Below are 24,083 nucleotides of genomic sequence, written 5' to 3'. Positions count from 1 at the left end.
AGCAGCGAACCACGGCCAGTGGGAGCCGCGATAGGCTGAACCTGCAAACGCGGCAGGTAAACAAATCAGCCCGACCCACCAGGGGCTTTCCCTTCACAAGCGGCGTCCCAAGTTTGGGAAACACTGCAATACAAGTACCTCTAAATCAATAAGTTCTGGAAATGAATATTGGGTGAGATTTCTCTTTAATATAAAATACAATGAAACTCTGATTATGTAGCAGAAATGCAGGGCTTCAATAAGCTGGTTCTGTGCCCTATAGAAATATTACAGGTGGTCATATTGTAAAGCCCTATCCAGCTCTTACACACCTGAAAATTATTGTATGGTATGTTACACATTTATTCCGTATCACAATAGCACCTAAAATTGGAGTTCATTTATGCCAGGTGCTCTATGTACATATATTAAGAGGCAATCTGTGCCCCCAAAGAACTGACAGTTTAAAAAGACAGGGTAGAAGACAGGAAGTAATAGCACCCTCACTTCACAGATGGGGAACTGAGGCATAGAGAAATGCGAAGTGACTTGCCCAAGATCATACAAGAAGTCTGTGGCAGCGGCAGGAATTGAACATAAAGTCCCTGAATACTACTTCAGTGTTTCAAACACTAGACTATTTTTCAGTGTTTTGAACTGAAATACTTGTCCTATTCCTATTCAGATAAGAACTCTGAAACAAACAAGAGTATTTCTCCTTGTCCAGCCCAGCAGGCACAGACTTTCAACTGAATACTCCTAAATTCCTAGGTTACTGAGTTATTTACACTAACCATCTCAGAGGCATTTTTTAATCTTCTTTTCTTTGTAACAAAGTATTTAAAAACAGATTACTGCCATGTTTAAAAGAAAAACACACAAATGTACATATTGTCCCAAGTTGTTGCTTTCAATGGCAATTATCAGTCTAAAGATTCATCATAAATTACCCCACGTCCAAACTTGTATAACAGTTGATTTTGTAAACATGCAGGATAAATTTGTTACACAGCATTATTCTTACAAACCAGTTCTCTTTGGTACACCTTTCATGTAAGTATATGTTTGTATTTGCAAATTTCTGATGTTTAAAAATAGAGGTATTCAACATTTGTTATGCGGTTGCTTCTGACCTCTTCTTTTCTTCTTTTCGAGGGTACATTTGAACACTCTGATTGATTTCCAGCTATCTTTTGCCACCTTGTGGAGAAGGTGAAACACTGCATGACATAAATGGCAAAGTACTAGAGCTTGTCAGAAAACAAAATGTTTTCCCCTGTGGAAAGTGTCACCAAAAATGAAAAAATAATTTTCATCAAAACTTTCCACTTAAAATTTTGACTTTTCATCAAAAAATTAAAACTTTTAACCCAAATAATAAAAGTTTTCAGTAAAGACTCAAATTTCTGCAGAAAGCAGATACTTTTCATGAACACATTTATTTAAAAAACACCCAATTTTCAATTGAAACATCGTTTTGATAGAAAAATTTTGATTAGTCTTAATGGAGTCCCAAAATGGTATCACAGTGTGGTCATTTATAGATAGGGCCCTACCAAATTCACAGCCATGAAAAACACATCATGGACCATGAAATATGATCTCCCCTCATGAAATCTGGTCTTTTGTATGCTTTTACCCGATATTATACAGATCTCACAGGGGCGACCAGTGTTTCTCAAATTGGGGGTCTTGACCCAAAAGGGAATTGCAGAGGGATTGCAAGATTATATTAGGGGGGTTGCAGTATTGCCACCCTTACTTCTGTGCTGTACTTAGAGCTGGATGGCCAGAAAGCAGTGGTTATTGGCCAGGCACCCCGCCAGCAACAGTGCAGAAGGGTGGCAATACCATACCCTGCCACCCTTACTTCTGCACTGCTGCCTTCAGAGCAGGGTGGCCAGAGGATAGTGGCTGCTGACTAAGGGCCCAGCTCTGCAGGCAGCAGCTCTGCCTGCAGAGTTGGGCTCCCAGCCTACAGCCACCACTCTCCAACTTGCCCAGTTCTGAAGGCAGCGTTGCCACTAGCAGCAGCGCAGAGATAAGGGTAGCAATACCACAACCCACCCCCCTAATAGGCTTGTGACTCCCCACACAATCCCTTTTGGGTCAGGGCCCCTACAATTACAACACTGTGAAATTTTAGATTTAAAGAGCTGAAATCATGAAATTTACAACTTTTAAAATCTTATGACTGTGAAATTGACCAAAATGGCCCATGACTTTGGTAGGGCCCTATTTATAGGGGTAAAGAAAACCCAACTTCTTATGTTGTCACATCCATCCACGAAAGTGCAGGGAACAACTTCCATGAGAGAATGTATCAGTTATTAATCTGATCTGATACCTTACCTAACATAAACATGGTAGAAGAATAGTGACATGGAAACCTGCAACAGATTTGGATTTGATTTTTATATTTGACCACAAGTAAAGATTTTCAAACATAAAACTACTAGACCTATAAGTAGGTGTTGAGCAATGTTTGGAATTTAACATGCTGAATGATGGATCTCCACTTTCGTTCAATATAATGTCCTAGCATAACAGGTATAGAGCTCCTTGAACTACAGGGCTCAGCCTCGGGAGACTGGCATAATTCCAAGAGTATTCATGGATATTCTACTATAGCAGAGTATATTGTGCTAGGTAGGACTCTTACCTTCCATAAATGGTAATAAGTCTTTTGTTCCAAATAAGCTCACAGTGCCCCAGGCTGGCTGTCTTCAATACTTGGATAAGTGATTCAGTGGAAAATCCAGCCTACAGGCAATCTTTTTTTTTTTTCCAGTTCTGAAGATGCTTCATGCATTGGGCCAATAGGAAGTGATCAAATAACTGAGGTGACCAGATCTTAAGTGTAGAACATTGGGATGACATGGTTGGGGGGATATTTCAAAGTGAGGTGCACCAGCAATAGTTTGACTGGCATTCAAGGAGGTGTATAAAGGTCATGAGGGCAGAGAAATTAAAAAGGTATCCCTGTGCACTTCTCAACAAAGCAACGCCCATCCAACTTGTTCTTTGACGCCACCTTCCCAGAATAAAAATGGGGATGTACAATCAAGGTAAGAGATGAGTATTTACCATCTGTGTCCCTTTTGCTATTTTTTTCAAGTCTCAGCCTCTTCTGGCATTTTGCAGTCTGTATCTGCACACCCAGTTCTTCCTTATTTAAACCATCTCGCGCCCTGAGGAATATTATAATTATTATTTGATTACTAAACATATATATGATGGTAGTGCCTGTAGGACCCAATATATATTAGGACCCATGGTGCTAACCTCTGTACAAAACACATAAGATAATATGGTCACCACCCTCAGGACCTTACCTTATTAATTGCTCTTCTTTTGTCTCTGTGCTGTCATATTTTTCTTCATCTTTGTCTTCTTTTTCCTTTTTTCACTTTTCTCTGCTCATTCCTCTTTTCCTCCCCACCTTTAAATCCATTCTCCCCTCCTCTTTCCTCTGTATCTCCCCTCATTCTTACTTGTTTATTCCCAGTTCTATATTGACCCTCCTCCTTGCCCTGAAACAGATTTCATATTTTGCACCCTTCCACCTTTGCCTTGGCAACCTGGGGCCGGGGGTGGTGGTGGTGGTGGAGAACTGAAGTGAAACTGGCTGGGTTAGCCGCTACCTCAATATGGTGGCAATGTGCTGAGCTCCTTATAAATCTAGCCACTCACAGTATAATCATCTGAGTGTATGATTCTGTATTGATCTGAATCTCTGGTTGCACCTGCCCTAGAAAAGTTTGTACCCATTTTTAGCAACAGTGCAGCTGCACTGTTAGACATGATAAATGTGTTAGTGTAAACAGTGCTCAGGAGCTTTTACGCAACATTATGAAAACCTGCTTATGTGAAAGGAAGGAGGTTTCATGACATGGTGGTAAATACGCCTGAGCCCATCTACACTAGCGTTTTTATCTTGTTGTGAGCAATGCTGCAGTGCAGTAGCTGCAGACTACAGACAAAACAATTTTCTTGCATATACAAGACCTGTGTGGGAGGACTACCTCAAAGTCTCTGGTGGGCAAGGTACATGACTTCACTGGGAAGATTTTTTAAAAGGGTGGAGGATAGTGTGGGCATAGGTCAGTGTCCTAGTGGGAACTATGTGTGTGCTCAGAAAAATGTAGCTTCTGTAAAGGTTTATGATTAATATAGCATGGCATAAGTGTTTTAGCTAGCCATCTAAAATAGTTGAAGTCCAAAGGTCTCAAAGCACCTTCTAAATTTGAGTTAACTTTAAGTTAAATTAGCTATGACTTAGTGCTGAGTACCCTCATGTTCCTTTGACTTCAAAAGTATACACTGAGGCTCTGCAGTTCTAAAAAATTAGACTACTTATTTCCAGACAGGATTTAGGTGCCTAACTTTTGGGACCCAAATTTGATAATTTTGGCATAAGTGTCACATAATCCCTCTGATGCAGGTATTCTCTCAATTTTACAAATAGGAAAGCTGAACTGACTTGCGCAAGAACACAGAGTCAGCATCAGAAGTGCAATAGACCAGATATCCTAATTTTCAGACTCAGTTCTAGTCACCAGTCAATTCAGCAGTCTTCCTTTTCCTGCCCCCTGTCCTCCCCCATAAGAAAGGAATGTGATAATGATGACCTTTTGGCTAAACTCCTGTACTTGTATTTCTCCTTTCCTCAAAATGCAATAGCGTAACTTTTTCATGCAGTAGGAAGACATTTTGAGTGCAACTGCTGATCCACTGAAATATCTTAATTTTTTTATTTTTCAAGTATGTGGCTATTTTAAAAATTATAACCTTGATGTTTCTACATATTGAGATGATTTTCCTTTCCATGGAAAAGAGCCTGTCCTCTTTTGAGAATAATTACACCCATTTCTAAATGACCCATCAAAATGCTTTATGGATGCATTTATTTAGATTTGTCTAGAATAGTGAATTCTCTGACTGGAGCATGAACCATAACTCTTTTTTCCAGTGGTATTTTTTTGTTTGTTTTTTTTTTTTGAGGGGAGGAAGCAGGGACACGTCATCCTTTGCAAAATGCTTTTGTGAAGAAGTGGGACTTGCCCTATGCCTTGAACGTATACAGCACTAACCTCAGATGAGCCTCCAGCTTCTAGAGGTGAAGGACTGATACACTGCTTTTTTTAATTGTTTTGCTTAACGTTTATAATTTTATTAAATTGATGTACAGTATAGGGAATAATTTCTGACTGGCGTGAAAAGCACTGAGACTTGTTACTGCTGTTGAGTCAGAAAGTCCCCTGGGGGTTGGGAAGGTTCTGAGAGTAGAGCACAAAGACCCAGATCCTCAAAGGTATTTAGGCATCTCATTCTCCTTGATTTCGATGGGAGATAAGTGTCTTCATCTATGAGGATTGGAGCCGGCCTGACTCCCAGCTACCTGCCCTTGGAACTGCTATGCCCCCTCACCATGCATAGGTGCTGGAACTAAGGGTGCTGTTGCACCACCTGGCTTGAAGTGACTTCCAGCATTTACAGGGGTTACAGTTTGGTTCAATGGCTCTGAGCACCCCCACTATACAACTGGTTCCAGCAAACCGGCCACCAGGGTACCTGAGCCCACCACCCTCCCCTCCCTGTGGGGCGGGGCCCTTTTTACAGACCCCAGTGGCTGAGGCCCAGCACTGCAGTGTGACTTTGGTGCCTAACTCCCAGTGCAGCGCAGGTGCGTCAGGTGCCTCAACCCCTGTCAAACGCGCCCCCTGGGGCACGCCCAGCTCGCACAGGAAAGCCGGGGCGGAGCAGCGCCTTGCGCGTAGCGGGCTCGCAGCCCAGCCTTCCTCCTCCGGCAGCTGCGCGGCCCCGGCCCCGCTAGACCAAGCAGCGCCGCCCGCCCATGGGCCCCATCCTGGAGGTAGGCGGCCGGTTGCCTCACCCCGCACTCAGCGCCTCGCTTCACAGCAGCGTTCGTCCAGCTCTCCCAACGGCCCGAGGTGGTTCGTTCGGAACTTCCTACGCATGCGCCTAATTTGCAACGCCCGGGGCTGTTCCCCCTCCCACGGGGTCGTATGACCCGCCGCTCTCCGGCCTCTCTTTCTGGTTTCTCCTATCCGGTTCCGGGTCAGGGCGGTGGTGGGGCGGGAGGCGTTGGGGTCTCTCCGCTGCCCTGGCCGCCTGGGAGGATTCATTTCCCGTTAGGTACGTCTCGCTGCCGGAGCCAGGGGGTGGGAGACCCCGCTGTGGCTGAGGAGGGGCTGGCTGGGGGTGTGGGCCGTGGAGCGGGGGAGGCCAGTTGCTGGCTCTTTGTGGAGGGAGGGGGCGAGGACGGAAGGGGAGAGGTGCCCCCGGAGGGGTGTGACTGAGTCGGGGGGGTGCTGGACATCTCATTGCTCGAGGGCGGCTGCGTTCTTTGGTTCTCCCCCAGCAGGGGGAAGGGGCGCGGAGAGAGTAGGGGCAGGGCTGGGGTGTGCTGCTTTGTCTCTGGCGGGCAGCTCAGTAGCCTGTGGCCACGGTTCAGTTGGGCTGCCCAGGCTCTTTGTTGGGTGCCTTCTCGGTTACGTTTTGAAGGTGGGCATTGGCCTTCGATGTGCTTTTACAATAACGTGAACGTTAAACTACTGTATGATGGTGCAGTAATGATGTGTCTAACAAACTCTCAAAAGCAAAGCTGTTATCTGCACTAGAACATTAGTTAGGTTTAGCCAGTGGCGTTTTGCTTTACAGATTCAGAAGTCATGCTATCCTGCTCAGTCTTACTCTGTTCTTGTGAGTAGGTTTGATTGAAACGTGCAAAAATCATACTCTGAAATGATGTGGAGTGTGTTCTTAAAATTGCTGTCAATTCAAGGGATAGCAGCAGGCAGAACAGGAGGATATCACAAAGTCTGGAGTCAGTGGTCAATATTTTACTATCATATGAACAGACAACTCCCTATTCCCAAAATGTAGCTGTTGAGAGTAGGAACAGCTTCTAGTGGTTACCCTGCAGAAAAGAGGAAATTTGTTAATCTTGAGCTTCCTTTTTTGTCAAATCTCTCTCTCACTCAGATATATATAATCTCTCCTGGGTTGATTGCTAGTTTAAAATAGGTAAATGTTGGCTGCCTTAATTTTTGTAGTAACTCAGGTTCTGAATATTTAGGTGGATACACCACATTAAATTACAGGAAATATACTGAACCCACCTCGCTATTTGGCACCCTGAATACTAAATTCACTTGCATTTTTTCAAACTTCAACTGAATGCTTACGTTCCTGCTTTCTATGCAGAGCAGCAATAGAAGTTGCTCAAAACCTGAAAGTTATAAACGTCAATGGCCTTGTATTAATGTAGGTTTCCCAATTTTTTTCAGAGACTAGTCTCATGGACCACCTTCTCTTCACTCATGATTTAATGGATTATCTCTCCCATTGTAGATCAGATTACTGTATCCTAGCTAGAACAATTGCATACATCAAATGAAATATGAGGAAAGAAATTAGTGTTAACTTCTAGTGTATTTTAATGCTGGAAATGAGGAGGAGCCAGCACCATGTATCAATCAAGTCTACCTGGATCACAGGTGGGGAACTGCTGGCTGAACTCTAAATCTTCCCTTAAATGATCATTGTTTGTGTTCAGTCAGGCTATAGATGCAGGGTGACTGCATAACTGAAACAGACACTTAAGATGTTTTTCAATTATGCCCAAGTTTCTTCAGTGGAAACTGCCAGGGTAGGTGAGTACATATAACTTGCAATGCTCTCCTCTGTTTTCCAAGTAAAAGTTCTTTGCACTAATGATCTGATAAACACTAATGATCATTATGTTGACCTAAAGTAATTACTACTAATTTTCTAACAGTATTTTCAGCATAAAATTTATAAACAACTCCATCTCTTTCAGCATATCTGTGCTTAATCTGGTGCCAAGTCTGTTAATTGCACACCTGTGTTCCTGTTAGCCACCTTGAATGATTGGTTTATTAAGCAATAAGACATGCTAGGGTGTATGCTTCAAGATGATTATAACACCTTGGGTTATATTATGAGGCACAAAGCCAAAGTGGCTTTAACCAACTTAAAGCAATAACTGCTGTACTGTGCATTACCTAGAGTTTAGTATTGCTATTATGAAATGGAATTTCCTTATCAATGAAAGCTATTTTTAGAGTTGCAGGATGCTTATGAAGCAAGGCATTTTTATTACTTTCTGAGAGGCAGAAAGGACTTGAAATGTAACCATCTTTATGAAGTACTACCTACCTGTTTCGTTTTTTTTTTTTTTTTTTACCTCATGTCACAAACTTACAAGCAATTCAAACAGGGTTTTGCTCAGGTGCAGTAAAACATATGATGATATTTTAATCTGGGTAACTCTTTAGCCACTTGGTTGAATTTGGAAATGCTGTTTTTCTAGTCACAGTTCATATGAAAGTGTTAACACTGAAAATGGTATCATTGTCATTACAAAATGTTTCTATATCTGTTTTTTTTGCTTTTTTTTTAAAAGCAACTTGAACTGAAATTTCATGCTTAACAGGTAAGATAACTAACTTAATGTTCTCACTTAAATGCTGTGGAAAAATGTTAAGCAATGTTTTCTAGATAGCATTAATTATCAAAAGAGATTGGAAGTAAAAGTTAACAATTTCTCTAAACTAAGAATAGAACTTTTTATTTGATCATTGGTCCAGGACCAGGATTTAGAAAACCTTACTACACCTGAAGCCACTACTGTTAATCCAGCACACATTCTGTCTTGCTGTGAAGTCACTCTAAAATCACTGGTAGTGTTAGAATGGAATGGATTTACTGTCTCTGAAAGATAGAGTTCAGTCTAACTTGGTGCATAATAATCCTTCAGCATCAAGTTGTTGACAAGATAGTGACTAAGTTCATTAGTGTTTGCTAGGGCTAGAAATGAATGCTCTCTATGTGGAAAGATAAGACTGTCTAGTTTCTGTTTATACAATATTTAGTTCTAGCCATATTGGTTCAAAAGATGTATTTTAAAGCTATCACTACTTCCAAGTAGTCCTGTATTGATCCAGTACTGAATGTATAAAGTCCTCTTCCTTGTACCACACACCTAATTTTGTACAAATATCTGCTGTTTGCTTGTGAATCTTATCACTTCTGATCATCTTTGGTTTTAACTATAGAACCAATTGTGGTATAGATTCCAAAGAGAGGAAGGACACAATCTCTGTATCAAGGCTTTTGTCTTTTAGTACTTGGGTTGATGTCCGATCTTCAGTTCTATTGATTTGAGCTACTTAACCACAAATCAGGTTAAGCAAGGGCAGTAGGAAGGCAAACTTCAGTATATTGGTTTGCTAGTGTATTTGCACCCTGGTCTAAAGGACCTGCTTCAGACAATGAGATGGTAAGTGATAGGATGTAAAGACTCAATCTATAGTTGATTTGCTGATACTCCAAACAATGGAACAAACTGATAGATTTTTACAGTGTCAGTGGCCAAGCGTTTTTGTCCATGGATTCCGAAAATGGACTTTCTAATAACACATTGTATATTTAATTTTGAAACATTAATGCTTCTAGCACCTCTATCAAAGAGTAAGAAATTGGATTTTAATGATACTTTCCTGTGCAGAAAATCTGGTTTTGACATCCAAATTTGTGTGCTTTGAGACACCTGGAATATGGAAATCACTGAAAAGCCAAACTTTGGCTCTTGTAAGGGAGCAGAACTGCATACTAGTCATGTGATGTGAATTTCATCTTTTGGAAGTTAGCAACAATAATGAAGGACAGACATCTATATAGCAAACTTAGAGATCAAGCTTAAATTAAATATACAGGTAAAGTGATGGAGAGTGATTGAAAGAGATCAAAGCTCACTGTTCCAAGAAGCTCTCTCTTGCTGGGGGAGGAGTGGGTGAGAACCAGAGAAAAATTGTTGATGTTCTTTTCCGCCCCACCTCCCCCACTAGTACATTAGGAGAAAAAATAACATAGTGGGTCCAATACTGTTAGAGGAGCAGGTTGGGGATCGTGTACTGAGGATTTTTGTTCAGGACCTGTGCAAGCAGAAATTGTAGTAGTGGTCTCTCATTCTGCTTTGTAAGCATTTGTGAGCAAAGCGTCAAATTATTCCATAGCTAATTCGCAAGACAGCAATATTCTGACTTCCTTCAAACTGATGCTGCTTATGACTCCTGTTATATTAGTTTCATGTTCTTGTAGCTTTTGGATGATAGTGCTTTCATGCATGAAGCTTCACTTAGACTGATGAAGTGGGTATTTACCCACGAAAGCTCATGCTCCAAAACGTCTGTTAGTCTATAAGGTGCCACAGGACTCTTTGCTGCTTTTACAGATCCAGACTAACACGGCTACCCCTCTGATATTAGACTGTTTTGTCTATCTTGACTATTTAATCTGAATGAATGTTTAAAGAGATGCTGACATTTAGTGGACCCAAAATTTGGTCTTCCTTTTAATCAGCATATATTTTGCAGACAATCTCTTATGCAGGGCTTGAAATTCTTCTCGTAAATTACTTACAGTTGTGTTATACAGTCCTTAAAAATACCTGCTTTTTAAATATAATATAATATAATATAATGCTGATAAGAATCCAGTTGCAATCATCTCTCTCCTCCTGCCTAGTTAATAGATCTGGAAAGTTTTTTTTTGTTTTTTTTTTTGTAGAATAACTTTTAAACTTTAGTGCATCTTGAACAAATACTCAAACCCTATTCATGTTACATACTTAAGTAATATCTTTTAAGTTTATCCACATGTCAGATAAAATGTACATACACAGGGATTGCTTGGCCACTGAAATGCAGCAACCTCTGAGATTAAGAACAGTTGTCAGCATAGTCCAAACATGTAGTGAGAGGAAAACTTGCTCAAGGTATTTGGGATTTTAAATGTCAATGCATTGTAGACAATCTCTTAAGAGCACCATCTGAAAGTGCCACATTATGAACTGCATGGACATGAGTTTCTCATTTCCTAATCTCCTGTGTTCCTTTTAATTTCTAATTATCTTTTATTTTCACATTAAAGCAGTATCTTTCCAGTTTTCTCTCATTACCTTCTTGATTGTTCTTAGTAACTTTTACTCCACACAAAATATTCCCTGCTGGTTGTCACTCTTACACAGCTTTCCCTTTGTATATAGTCTTCTGTTCTGCAGTCTATATTGAGAAATGTTTTGACTGAGTTAGGTTCTCCAAAAGGGAAATACTCTACAGGAAAGGCCATGTTCAAAATTTCCCTGCCCTTATTGATAGGAATGTGTAGTTCCAATCATATAACTTTCTTTCAAACATTTAACATCGATCTATTAGAAACATTGATCACTTAATTAACAAGAAGATGCTGATTTGTTAGTGTCCAGTTTCAACATGTAACAGACTAAACCTCATAAAGAAAATCATTTGACTCAAGCAGCAGGAGCTATTCTAAATGAAGTACTTGACTTTTTAGAACTGTAGTCAGAAGTTTGTCATGACATGGAGAGGGAATACCCTGGAGTACACGTTTAAGAAACTAGTGTCTCAGATGTAACTGAACTTGGTGATAAAGTTGTAGCCAACATAGCTGAATTTCCAGATGAAAGTGAACTACTATCTTCTAAAGAGTTTGCTCATTGGCTAAATGAATCATATAAATATCAGTAATCCTTTGGTCTCACTCTGCAGTTTTGTCTACTTGATGTTGCTGTGCTACATAAAATCAGTAGCCCTTAAAAATAATTGTAGCAAATGTAGAAATTAGTTTTGTCATGGGGATTGCTTGTGATTCAAACAGTATCAATTGTTTGCCATTCAGGAATGGAGAAGACTGTACATTTTGTTAGTAATTAGATGGTTCTTGTTATCAGTGTAGGAGGGCCATCACTTCTTGTGTGCCTTTTAATAAGAATTAACAAAACAGTTTTCTGGTGGTTTAGCCCTTTATATTAGTCTGGCTGCTTTTTAGCTGCATGATCAGATTTAAAGTTTATTCGCCATTGTGGTGGTATGTAACTCAAAGTCCAGTCCATCTCTGAAGAGACTTTGAAAATGGCACCTTCCTAATCAATAAATTTGACTCTTGTGCGTTTCATGCTTTCTTCAGTGATAAGTTCTTAGTGCTGCATACCCTATAAAATCAACATATCTATGAGATTCTGAGCTAGGTTCTTTTTGTGTGCATCACCAGGATTAAGTTTAAGTCTCAGATATTTGGGACTCCTTCTTACTGGTGCTATGTGAGCCTGAAAGAACAACACAACTTGATTTGAATGTCCCAGAGTGAGCTGGCTTTTAAAAAAAAAATTTTTTATCTGAAAAAATGTTCTGATTTTGAGACAATTGTGGAATTCCAATAAACTTTTAAGGCACTCTTCAAAATAAACTAGACCATAAGACTTTGCTTAATTTTGTCTGAGACGGAAGAGAATAACTTCATTACCATTTCCAGAATTACTGAGAGATTTCCACTGTTTGATCGTTTGTGGCAATAGTGGATTGGTGTAATCCAGTTTATTAAGAGCTATTAATATCTTACAATAATACTTGACATCTTTTTTCAAAACCTAACTGGTGCACACTTTCCTCATAAGCATTAACCAATTATCAGCAGGACAATTAGGAGACAGTTAGCAAGCAAAATTTATTTTATATAATAATCTTTACAGTTACTAGTACTAATCATTCTCCGTTCATATTCTCATTCTCAGGTGAGTCACTTCAGTGCTGTCTGCCATAAAAGTATTTGGCTGGACACTGTGGGTTGACAAACTTGTGACACTTAGCAAAGTGTCTCCCTACAAGGTTCAGCCTGCTAGAGCATCTCTCAGGGTTTTTAAGCAAACATGTTGGCACTTGTTAGTAAATTAACTATGTAATATCCAACATCTGGGTCAGATCTAAGGACTAGATGCTATACAGATATGTGGCAAAGCAGTAGATGATTGAAACTGTTTGCAAGTGGCAAAGTTATAAGAGATGTTGATCTGACCCTTTCAGACTTTTAGTTCTTTGCAGAGCTTTTTCTAAAGCACCTCTTGTGCAGGTCCTTTATCTTTGTATTGAAAGTATTTTATCTCTGTGGCCTAAATTGTGGAATAACTTTTGTCCAAAGCGGGCACCCGATCTGGATTGATACTACAAAAATGCTAGGAGCTTATGGAAGCTTCAGTGAGCAGATATTAATTTAAAAATATACAAGTGATATTTTTCCACATTGAAGCAATGTTTGCATTCCTAATGTGGCTTACAAAACAAGATCAGTTAACATGCAAAAGGAGAGGTAGTTATAAAGATGCAAGAAAATACTCTAAATCAGATATGTTAAATTATTCCTAACTCCTGGCTGTAATCTACAGTTCATCAACATAATCATATATTTGTAATTTTTTATTATGTTGCGTATTAGATATAAAGGTTAAAGGCTTCAGCAATCGGTGTCATATGTCACCTTTTGACAAAGTCACAGACATCAAAAGTGAGTACAGATCCTAGAAATAAAGATAATCATTTAGTTCCTTTCTTTTCTCTTCAGCATTTGAGGCGCTGATAAGCTTAATGTGCTTTAGTATTGATGTCTCCTTTTCTTGTTAACTATCAAGAATGAAATCCCTTGAAAGTTTACTTCCTAACAAATAAAATGTAGTAGTTTTCTTCAGGTAAGACTGAATCCTCTACTGTTTTGATTCACTTAGGAACTCTCCCTTTATGAAATCAGAATGACAAGAAATCCTTAGATAAAAGGTTCTTGTATAGCTAATCTATCTTAACTAGCTTTGACATTAAATTATACAACAATCAGCTTACTAATCTCTGGGAAAAAGTATACAACATTAAAAATGTTGCCCTTGGTTTTCTAAATATGACTTATGATTTATTTACCATCAGTTGTAGAATCTAAAGAAACAGTAGCAAAATAATTAAGAGGATCTAATGGGAGTGCATAAAAAGCTTAGAAATATTACCAAGAGGACTGAAATTGGTACATGAATTCACTGGGCCAATACTTTTAGTTCAGTTGGATTTATATTATCAGGAATGTCCAAAACACATGAGAATCTTTGTATGGCTTTGCAAAATTACCAAGCTTTCAATGTAACATTTTCCCTCAATTCTCATTTTAGCAATTATCCCTAAAACTGTCAGCTCATCACTAAACTCTGAGGTGTATCAGCTTAATATTTGCATTAGTAATTTTTGATGAAATAGCATGTAAACTTGAAGCATGTGAAGTAAATGCTGTTTTCAGAGATGGAATTGTGGTAAAGATTCTAGAGAAGTCTTAATCATCAGTAGTTAGATTTTTGGTTGATTCTACCACCTCTAACAGAAATAAATGAAAGGCAGTAAGGGGAGAGGAAGGAACAAGAAAAGCAATATTAAAAGTTTCAGTGGGCTATGCTGAGCAATTCCAAGAAATCACTAGCATTACAGGGGATCACGTATTCAATATCAGTTTTCATTTTGCTGAATTAAATCAATAGAATTTCAAAAAGGGGGTGGGGAAAGAGCAAGGGAAATGAAATAAAATTAAGAAAGTCGTGCCTCCAGATTTCCCACGTGGTGCCAGTGTCAGGCATCTTCCCGAAGAGCATTTGATGTGACCAATTGCAAGTATTCCATTCTTTCATATCTCTTTTAATTCCTTCATTCTGCAGTTCTGTAGGCTAAACTCTGCTCTCCCATTTGTGAGGCATGTCCATGTAGGTGTGATTTGAGAGTTAGATTGTGGCTGTGAGAGCAGAATTTTACTATTATTGAAGACTAGGCTAACTTCCAAAATCCAGCAGATAGGATCTTATTTAGAACACCAGAAACTGAGACACAGCCCAACAATGTTTCAGAAGGCTAATTTCTTGCTGTATTTTACAACTTGAAACTAAAACAGACAGGCCAAAAAATACTTATGTTCTTCAGATATACTGTGTGCCTTTCAGGAATGGGAGATACCATCATGGGCAGGGACATTGATGAGAACTGGTTTTATCTACATAAAAACATAATTGTCCCCTGATCAAATGTTGTCCCCCTTTTCATATCATTCTTCTCTGGCTTTACTTCATTTAACAAATCAGGCTTGATGCTCTCATCTTTTCTTTAGTTCTCTTTATAATGTTGCCCCAGTTTGTGTATCTGCTGATGTCTCTTTTCCCCTTGTTCCCCTTACGCTCTTGCTATTCATGCTATTCTCATTTTTTCCTTCATTTCTTATAATGTGGCTCACAATGTTAGGAATGGGGGTGTGCTAGGATCTCTGTTTTCAGCCAACTAATTCCTGAAAACTGAAGGCCCACAAACACTAACTCGTGACACCATCTCATCTCAATTTAAAAAAATAATAATAAACCTCCATTTGATGTATTTAGGTACTTATACTATTCCATTCTTCTCTGAGTATCTCCCAGAACGTCAGATCTTCACAACATCCCTGTGAGATAGACAAGTATATCTCTATTTTAAAAATGGGACACTGAGGTAGAGTAGGTTCTTGCCCAACATCATACATGAAGTTTGTGGCAAAACTGAACGCAGAGCTCATGAACTGTAGTCCAGTGTTTTAACCATAAGGCTGTTCTCTCTCCTAGTGCCTTTCTGTCTGATCATTTACTATCTTACTCTTCTAGGATAGACTGTGCTTTATTTGTCATTTGAGTGTCTAGTGCACTATCAGTACTTTAAATGCTGTTTTTGCAGGGGGTGAGTGGGAATTGAGAGAACATGGCAGTGTTATTAAACATTTTAAAATGTCTTGTCCACAGCTCTTCTCATCTAACACCCTATATCCAAGAGGTTCTGACTCACCAGGAGTTCATATTAGCTACTGAGGCAAGGCTGAGGATGGAAGGTGTTGAATTTAAGGAAGAGTGGCAAGATGAAGATTTTCCAAGGTGAGGGAGAGTTTTTTTTATTTGTAAAATTTTTCCAATAATCTGTTAAACTGAAATCACTCCTCTTCAGAAACAAAGACTATCCACTGCAGTCTACTTAGCACTTCAACCTGGCCTGCTAGGCATTCATCCTGCCTCTACAGCATATTTGTGGTTGTATGCTGCTTGGGCAGTATGGCCACTTGCCCTTATGCCTGATGTTAATATGATTTCATGAATGATTCACTAGCAACATGTTCTTTTAAAACTAATTCTACTAATATAGTACAGCTTAAAAGGTCTCAACTTAATGGATGAACTTGCCTTTTAATGAGTAGCGAAGGGCTCTTATTGTTAGCAACATGTAAGCAAGGAGAAATGTTAGTCTGTGAACTTCCCACATTCATGCAATGAGAACTATACCTTAAAGCTTTAAGGTAACTTTGCATAATTCTGAAGTGCTACATATTCCTACTAATGCTTTCAAAGACTAAAAAGTATCATGTGCTCAAATGCATTGGTTGGCAATTAAGTTGCAAATCAATTCTGGGCTGTCTACACTTTCAAGCTTTTTGAAAATGAATTAAAACACTTCCAAAACACCCCAGAAAATTCCATAAACTGTACAAGTAGGGAAAAAGACTTAGATATCTATTGGGTCAAATTTTGAACCTGATCCTTGATATGGTGGTACATCTTCAAATTGCAACTTTCAGGCGTGTTTCAGAATAGGGCAGTACATTTTCCTGAAATGTGCACTGTGGATAGTTTAAGCTGTTAAGAAGGAAAAATGTATATACTGTTTGTTTGTTACAAATTAAAACTTCATCCAACCTTGTTCTTTTTCTCTTTATTGCTTCATAGCAGACTTGGCCCAAGACTTGAAGAAACCTTGTGCTTCACTTTAGCCTCCAATTTTGTGTGGCATGTTGGTTTTAATAGTTGTAATTAAACTATTCAGTTAAAATATTCTTTTACATAATCTTTCTGCCTTTTTGCTTCATCTTAGTGTATAGGCATCTCTTTAAGATTGCTTAGATGGAAACTAGGACATTGTGCATTTTTAGCAGGACATAGGGTTTCTAAAGCACTATCTAACTAAATGATTTGCCTCTAAGGCCCTTTTTGTGCTTCATAATAAAATACAAGTTAAGAACTTTTCTGGTCTTGCTTAACTTCTTAAAATATCACATTTTATAATAACATAGAACAGTCCAGGGTTTGCAGTAATAACAGGCAGTAACTACTGGTTTGGTGTGTGTTTGGTTTTTTTTAGCATCGGTAGGTTAGGCTCACTTGAAAACTGCAAATCACTGTTCAGCCGTGGTAATGCTCTGCTTGGCTGATAGCTTGGTTTAGACCACAAACATGTTTAATCTGATTCCAAACCCACAATGTTATTTTTTATAAAGTGTGTATATGTGTTGGTCTAAAGATGTATATGGGATTTTTCACTAAATAATTTGCAAGTGTTTCCTGCAACAAGTGTCTTTCTTTTTCTGGACCAGGCCCCTACCAGAGGATGATAATGTTGAAGCAGATATGCTAGCTGTAACTGGCCAACAAGGCCAGCATGGTAAGAACCTCTTAACATAGTAGAAAGTCTTGGGTAAGCAGTATTCAAATCAGTATATCTGTGTTTGAATACCACCAAAGTTTGTAGTACAGACAAACTGCGTTTGCCGTAATACAGATTGGACCTGGAAGGTGTTGTCTTCACTTCCGCTGTAAACTCAGAGCTTAATACCCATTGAAAATGAACTATTCCATTAGATTTTCCTGATGGCCAGTCTTAAATTCATAGAAGCCAAATAAAGATGAACCATTCTGTCAATTTTAAGAGCTTATCGGGTTCTATTGCACAATTTAGATGTTTCTTAGTCTCATTTTAATATTGACTTCACTGGATGCTAAATTTTAAAGGTGATGTCAAAGGAGGGAGGAAATAAACCAAAGTAGCTGTATGTAGTTTTTCTCAACATTCCTGCTTTTACCTTGGGGTTTCCTTGACTATGACAGTCTGCTTTAATTTTGTCATTTCCAGTGCTGGATCAGTCGCTTTATTTCATTCCCTGCTTTCAACTGATGTGTCAGTTATGCAGGTATATGCCTTGACCTTTTAAAGCATGTTAAGCATACACCTGCCTAACATCTAGCCTTCCATTTTACTGTAGTTTGTCAGCCATTACTCATTATATCATGTTCATATGATGACTTTTCAAAGGCGATAACTTATTTAACTCTTAACTATAATAACGATTTTATTTAATCTGTAAAAAAAGAGACTAGCAGGAGCTAGTTAACACAACAGGTTACATTAAACTAGTCTTTCACATGCACCCAACTTCAGTACTGTTGTATACTTAGGTTGTGTCTTGTGTACTGTTCACTATATACATTCTTATAAGTATCCTGGACTCCCTCGCCAGTTAAGTATGTTGAGTACTGTTTATTTTTCTGTCTGTGCTGTGTAAAATAGTCTAGGTGAGGCAATATCTTTATTGGAGCAACTCCTGTTGGTAGAAAGTACAAGTTTCTGCGCAGCAATTTGAGTGTGCTTCCTTCCCCAGACCTAAAGAAGAGCTCTGTGAAACTCGAGAATGTGTACCTTCTACCAACAGGAGTTGCTCCGAGAAAAGATATTACCTCACCTACCTTGTCTCTCTCATATCCTGGGACCAACACAGCTACAGCAACACTGCATAAAATGAAAGACTATCATATGTGTACACCAATGGGCACAGATAAGGGACCATCAACAACCTTAACTAGAAAATTCTGGAGATTCAAGCACTGATTCTTGCAACCTTAAAATTCTATTGATGTATTTTGGGGGAGGTGTTTGGAATATTGTTTGTGAGGTGATGAATGTTAATGAGACTTTTTTTTGTTCTAAGCACTAGATTGTTTTTTTCTGATTTGTTATAAACATTTCTACATACTTTGCATTCTACAAATTAAGTAACCTATCTTTTCTTTTACTCCAAACCCATTAGAAGTGAATGGAAACAAAGTTAGGAAGAAACTAATGGCTCCAGATATTAGCTTAACACTGGATCACAGCGAGGAATCGGTGTTGTCTGATGATTTAAATGAGAGTGGGGAGGTCGATTTGGATGATTTAGATACTCCATCTGAGAACAGTAATGAGTTTGAATGGGAAGGTAAGGGTTCATTGCTTCTGTCTGGTATTTAAGTAGATGTGTTCTGATGGTTATGCTCAGGTACACAGTATTTCATATGGGTGAGAGATAGAAGATTTAAAGAATTAGATGTGCATGATGAGAGCTAGCAGGTTCCAAGAATCAGAAGTTTAGAGATGGAAAGTAAACTATTAAGAATCATTAGACACCTAGAGGAAAACTCAATCATGAAGAGTAGGTAGCATGGATTTATAAAGACTGTTGGCCAGAATAGCAAACAAGGGACAGTTTATTTAGTGTGATTGGATGAAATTAAAACCAATACTTTTTTAGGCTGAATATCATAAGAAGCTATGTGAAAGTCATATTAAGTTACAGAATTGTCACTGATGGAGACTTTGTATTTCCAAAACTGGACTGAACAGAATGCTAGAAAATTAACTGTAGGGCACACTTCTAAATTGCTTAAGAGATGGACCATATAATTTTAATAGGTGTCATTTTTCAAAGGAAAGAAATTAGTTTTATGGGATAGTAATTACTACTATACTTTCTTTCTTTGACTGTTCGGTTGGCCATTATTATTTTTTTAATCAATCACTAGTTCATATAAGACAAAAAAGGAGCAGCTACTTTTTCCCTTTTTGCAAGAATATAAAAAATTGTTGAAAAGATGTAAACTACCATTTAAAAAATATTTGGGCAATATTTGAAAATTGACATAACACATGATCACTTGGTTTACTAAAGCAAGACAAATGGTCAATAGCTTTTGCAGAATTTAATTAACAGTTTGCCTTTCAGTTTCAGAATACTGGTCATGGAAGGGGCACACATACAGCTTCATTGTACATCAAGGAACTCTTCTGATTTTGCATTTAAAATCTTTAAGATAATAGGAAATTCATTTTCAGTTGAACTTCTAAAGTTCTATTTAACTGGATATGGTTGCTCTAAAATTGGAAAGTAAGTCCCTGATCCCACAGTCTGATACATAGATTCTAGGACTGGAAGGGACCTCAAGAGGTCATCGAGTCCAGTCCCCTGCCCTCATGGAAGGACCAAATACTGTCTAGACCATCCCTGATAGACATTTATCTAACCTACTCTTAAATATCTCCAGAGATGGAGATTCCACAACCTCCCTAGGCAATTTATTCCAGTGTTTAATCACCCTGACAGTTAGGAACTTTTTCCTAATGTCCAATCTAAACCTCCCTTGCTGCAGTTTAAGCCCATTGCTTCTTGTTCTATCCTTAGGGGCTAAGATGAACAAGTTTTCTCCCTCCCCCTCATGACACCGTTTTAGATAACAACTGAAAACTGCTATCATGTCCCCTCTCAGTCTTCTCTTTTCCAAACTAAACAAACCCAATTCTTTCAGCCTTCCTTCAGAGGTCATGTTCTCAAGACCTTAAATCATTCTTGTTGCTCTTCTCTGGACCCTCTCCAATTTCTCCAAATCTTTCTTGAAATGCAGTGCCCAAAACTGGACACACTACTCCAGTTGAGGCCTAACCAGCGCAGAGTAAAGCGGAAGAATGACTTCTTGTTTCTTGCTCACAACACACCTGTTAATGTATCCCAGAGTCCCGTTTGCTTTTTTTGCAACAGCATCACACTGTTAACTCATATTTAGCTTGTAGTTCATTATAACCCCTGGATCCCTTTCTGCTGTACGCCTTCCTAGACAGTCTTTTCCCATTTTGTATGTGTGAAACAGATTGTTCCTTCCTAAGTGGAGCACTTTGCATTTGTCTGTGTTAAACTTCATCCTGTTTACCTCAGACCATTTCTCCAATTTGTCCAGATCATTTTGAATTATGACTCTGTCCTTCAAAGCAGTTGCAATTCCTGTAGGTGAACTCTTATGCCTGTACCAAACCTCCATTAATTCAATGGGGCTCCGCACGGTGCAGAAATCCACATGTAAGGATCAGACTGCAGGATTGGGACCTGAATTTAAATGAATTTTATGTTGTTAAAATATGGTTAAATTTAAGAGCATCTTTCAAGAATCCTTCTGTCTGGCATTGAGACTCTTAACAATTTATACAAAGTTGACAATTATCTATTTCAGTATTGTTCTGATAATTTCTCTTCTTGCTTTAAGCATGTACCTATTAAAATGTCAAAGGAAATTTTAAATTCTTTAACATTGCTAAAAGCTTGTTCCTATTTGATGCATCTGTTGTACTGTAAGAGATTAATTCATTCTTGCATAAATAGGAATGCTACTGCATTTAAAATAACAGGACAGAGGAGAAAAAATCCTTTGACAGGGAAGGTAAGACTAATGTAAACCAGGAAACAATTTTTTAAAAAGCTTAATTTAAGATGCTTAAAAAAATTAAGTTAAATGTGTTGGAAGTGAGAGCAGGAAATATATGGGTGTAGGCGTGTGGTGGGTTGGCCATATTTTACAGCCTTAGGGAATATGGTTTGGTGTTTATGGATAACTTTATAACATGATTCAGGAAATATTCCAGTTAGTTTGTTACAAAAAGTTGCTGAAAAGGGTTTCTGTCTTTTCTTTCTTTAATGCTGCTGTCTTCATTTTCCTGGAAGGATAGTTTCCATTAACAGCTTTGTCTTGGAAACAGACAACTAACATGCAGTAGGTTTTTCTCACTTTTGGTAAGGTCTGTGCGACTAAAATTCAAAGAATCATGATTTTATTAGAAATATCTTTTCTGAAGATTGCTCTTTTTAGCATAAATTTCAATTATTTTGAACATATGTATTTTTAGCTTTAATTTCTACAAGATTTATTTGCATGTCTGCTTACCAGCTATTATCAATGTATTAAATTATGCTTTACCATGTAAATCTCTGATCAAACAAAACATAATAATTGAAGTTAACCACTTTGTATCTAATTTGGCAGCATTTATGGTAACAAATGTTTTAAAAGCATATGTACTTTCCCTAAAAGGCCTTCTACATACTCAGAAATTTAAGAGGTCAGGCAGCTTCATATAAAATACAGCCAAGAGCCCAATATTTATCAGCATACTGTATAGAGACATCTAACACAGTATCTTCTAGTGATGGAACTAAGTCAGGTATTTCTGGCTGATGATATAGAAAGTTATAATAATCCAAACAGAATGAAGTGGTTAACTTGCGATCTGATTGGTACTATCATGTTAAAGATCTTCATGGATAACAGGTGTATTTTAATGTTGACAGATGATCTTCCAAAACCAAAAACTACTGAAGTAATGAGAAAAGGATCGCTTCCTGAATACACTGCTGCAGAGGAGAGAGATGACGGGCGACGCTGGCGTATGTTCAGGATTGGAGAACAGGATCACAGGGTAGACATGAAGGCAATTGAACCCTATAAAAAAGTTATCAGCCATGGAGGTAAGGATTAATGACATGGGCTGAGGGGTAGCCCCTATAAATTAGGACACCCAACAAAGTGGGAGGGGGGACAGACTTAAGTGGTAGTAGTATTGAGGAATTCCCAGATCTTCCATGTCATGAGCTGCAGTAGCAAGGCATATGGGTATATTAGGGATGTTGGCTTAAAAAAAGCTACCCTAGTCTTGATGAAAACTAGTGAAACTTTTGAACTTTTTTTTAAAAATTTTTAACTAGTGAAAACCAAAATGGGACCAAAAAAGAGAGGTGAATGTTAAAATAAATTAAAAGAACAAAATGTGTGGAGTATATTTAACTCTTCCGGACTGAACTTGCTGTAGTGACAGACTAGTTATCAGCATTTCAATACGTGGATTGCCAGTTTAACCAGTTTTTTTTTTAAATATAGGTTTGAGTGCTATCGCAGCCTTTGTAGACCCCCATAACAGCTTTTATGGTTTTACAGTCACTGTCCAGTTTAATGTCTGTCTTCCCCTGTGGTGTATGTAAAAATCCATTCAGAAGGGAAATTGACTACATGCAAATAGTGTAAAATACATAAAGTAAACATGCTAATAGAAATTAGAGCATCTTTCATTTATAGTAAAATTTAGCTATCTGAGTAACAGTAAATTTAAAAAAAAATACACGCTTTTATAAAATGGATGGTGTCTTCTTAGCCTTTTTGTGCCTCTAGTATTTCATCTATAAAGCACTTTGAAATATGATGAAAAAGCACAAAAGTGCAGTGTTTACTAGGGTAGAATTTGATCAGTGTAGTTAGACTTCTCCATTACTTTTTACTTTACTTTACTTGCTATTAATTTTTGTTTTCCCTTTTAGGTTATTATGGTGATGGGTTAAATGCTATTGTTGTGTTTGCTGTTTGCTTTATGCCTGAAAGCGGTCAGCCTAACTACAGATATCTAATGGATAATCTATTTAAGTAAGTAGTCTTTTTTTGCCATTAAGAATTGTCCACAAATGACGTAAATGATCTCATAGTAGAATTCCATCAATGCAAAAAGGGCTATCAGCCTCTTCTGGTTTTTACATGAAATTTTATTTTTGGGAAATACCAAACTAGGCTAAGATATTTAATTTTTTTTCTGTAGCCTTTGAGCCTTTATAAAAATATAAATTCTTTAATTTGCACATTAACTGTCACTCAGTTTTTCATTTGAAAGCTTTTTCCTTACTTGTTGTTACAGATATGTTGTTGGCACTTTAGAACTGTTAGTAGCAGAGAACTATATGATAGTTTATTTAAATGGTGCTACAACACGGAGAAAAATGCCAAGTTTAGGCTGGCTCAGGAAATGTTACCAGCAAATTGATAGAAGGTAAGATAAAATTCTATTACAATGGTATCTAGAAATCCCTTTATATCACTTTTCTTTCATTATCTGTATTTTGTGAAAATTGTTAATTAGCATATTGTGAATTTAAGTCTGCAAGGCTTTGGATAATGCTGAACCCTGCGACAATTGTCCTGATTCCCACTGGTATGATTTAGGCACTGAAGCTCCAAGGCAGAAATACTGCTGGAGAATTTCATTTAATTTAAAATGAAAATGCTTTTCAAAACTGTTTCCATCAATCATACAATTGCTTTGTGAAATACTACTGAATAAAGATTTCACAGTGTACTGTATGGTCTTATTTAAAGTGAGCTTCCTGAATAATTTTGCAGGAAAGTTGTCACACTGTTGAACAAGTCAATGTCAACTGTAAAAGGAAAGACTAGAATGAAAAGGTACTTGTAACCTTTTGCACAGCTATAGTAAGAAGCAGCA

General features: G+C 38.1%; 1 protein-coding gene across 11 annotated transcripts in view; it reads left to right on the top strand.

Moving 5' to 3' along the window:
- The first annotated feature begins 5,830 nt into the window (after positions 1–5,830).
- The window catches only part of BNIP2 (BCL2 interacting protein 2), a 31,461-nt gene continuing 13,208 nt past the window's right edge, over positions 5,831–24,083 (top strand). For 5 of the 11 annotated variants that reach the window (XR_004002226.1, XM_030576882.1, XM_030576884.1 and 2 more), the window contains exons 1-8: positions 6,051–6,138; positions 8,432–8,461; positions 15,668–15,796; positions 17,284–17,351; positions 18,772–18,939; positions 22,111–22,287; positions 23,131–23,233; positions 23,499–23,630. Coding sequence is in view for 10 of the 11 variants with exons in the window: in XM_030576882.1 (XP_030432742.1) it covers positions 8,451–8,461; positions 15,668–15,796; positions 17,284–17,351; positions 18,772–18,939; positions 22,111–22,287; positions 23,131–23,233; positions 23,499–23,630 (788 nt within the window). In the remaining variant the exon portion in view is untranslated. Of the gene's footprint in view, positions 5,855–6,042; positions 6,139–7,565; positions 7,659–8,431; positions 8,462–13,317; positions 13,387–15,667; positions 15,797–17,283; positions 17,352–18,771; positions 18,940–22,110; positions 22,288–23,130; positions 23,234–23,498; positions 23,631–24,083 lie in introns of those variants that run through there. The other 6 variants (XM_030576880.1, XM_030576886.1, XM_030576881.1 and 3 more) reach the window with 6 other exon arrangements.

Source organism: Gopherus evgoodei, chromosome 10 (assembly GCF_007399415.2).
Source record: "Gopherus evgoodei ecotype Sinaloan lineage chromosome 10, rGopEvg1_v1.p, whole genome shotgun sequence".
In the NCBI taxonomy this organism is placed as follows: domain Eukaryota; kingdom Metazoa; phylum Chordata; order Testudines; family Testudinidae; genus Gopherus; species Gopherus evgoodei.
Note: the sequence above shows the minus strand (reverse complement) of the source record. Positions and strands in the feature narration are given on the sequence as shown.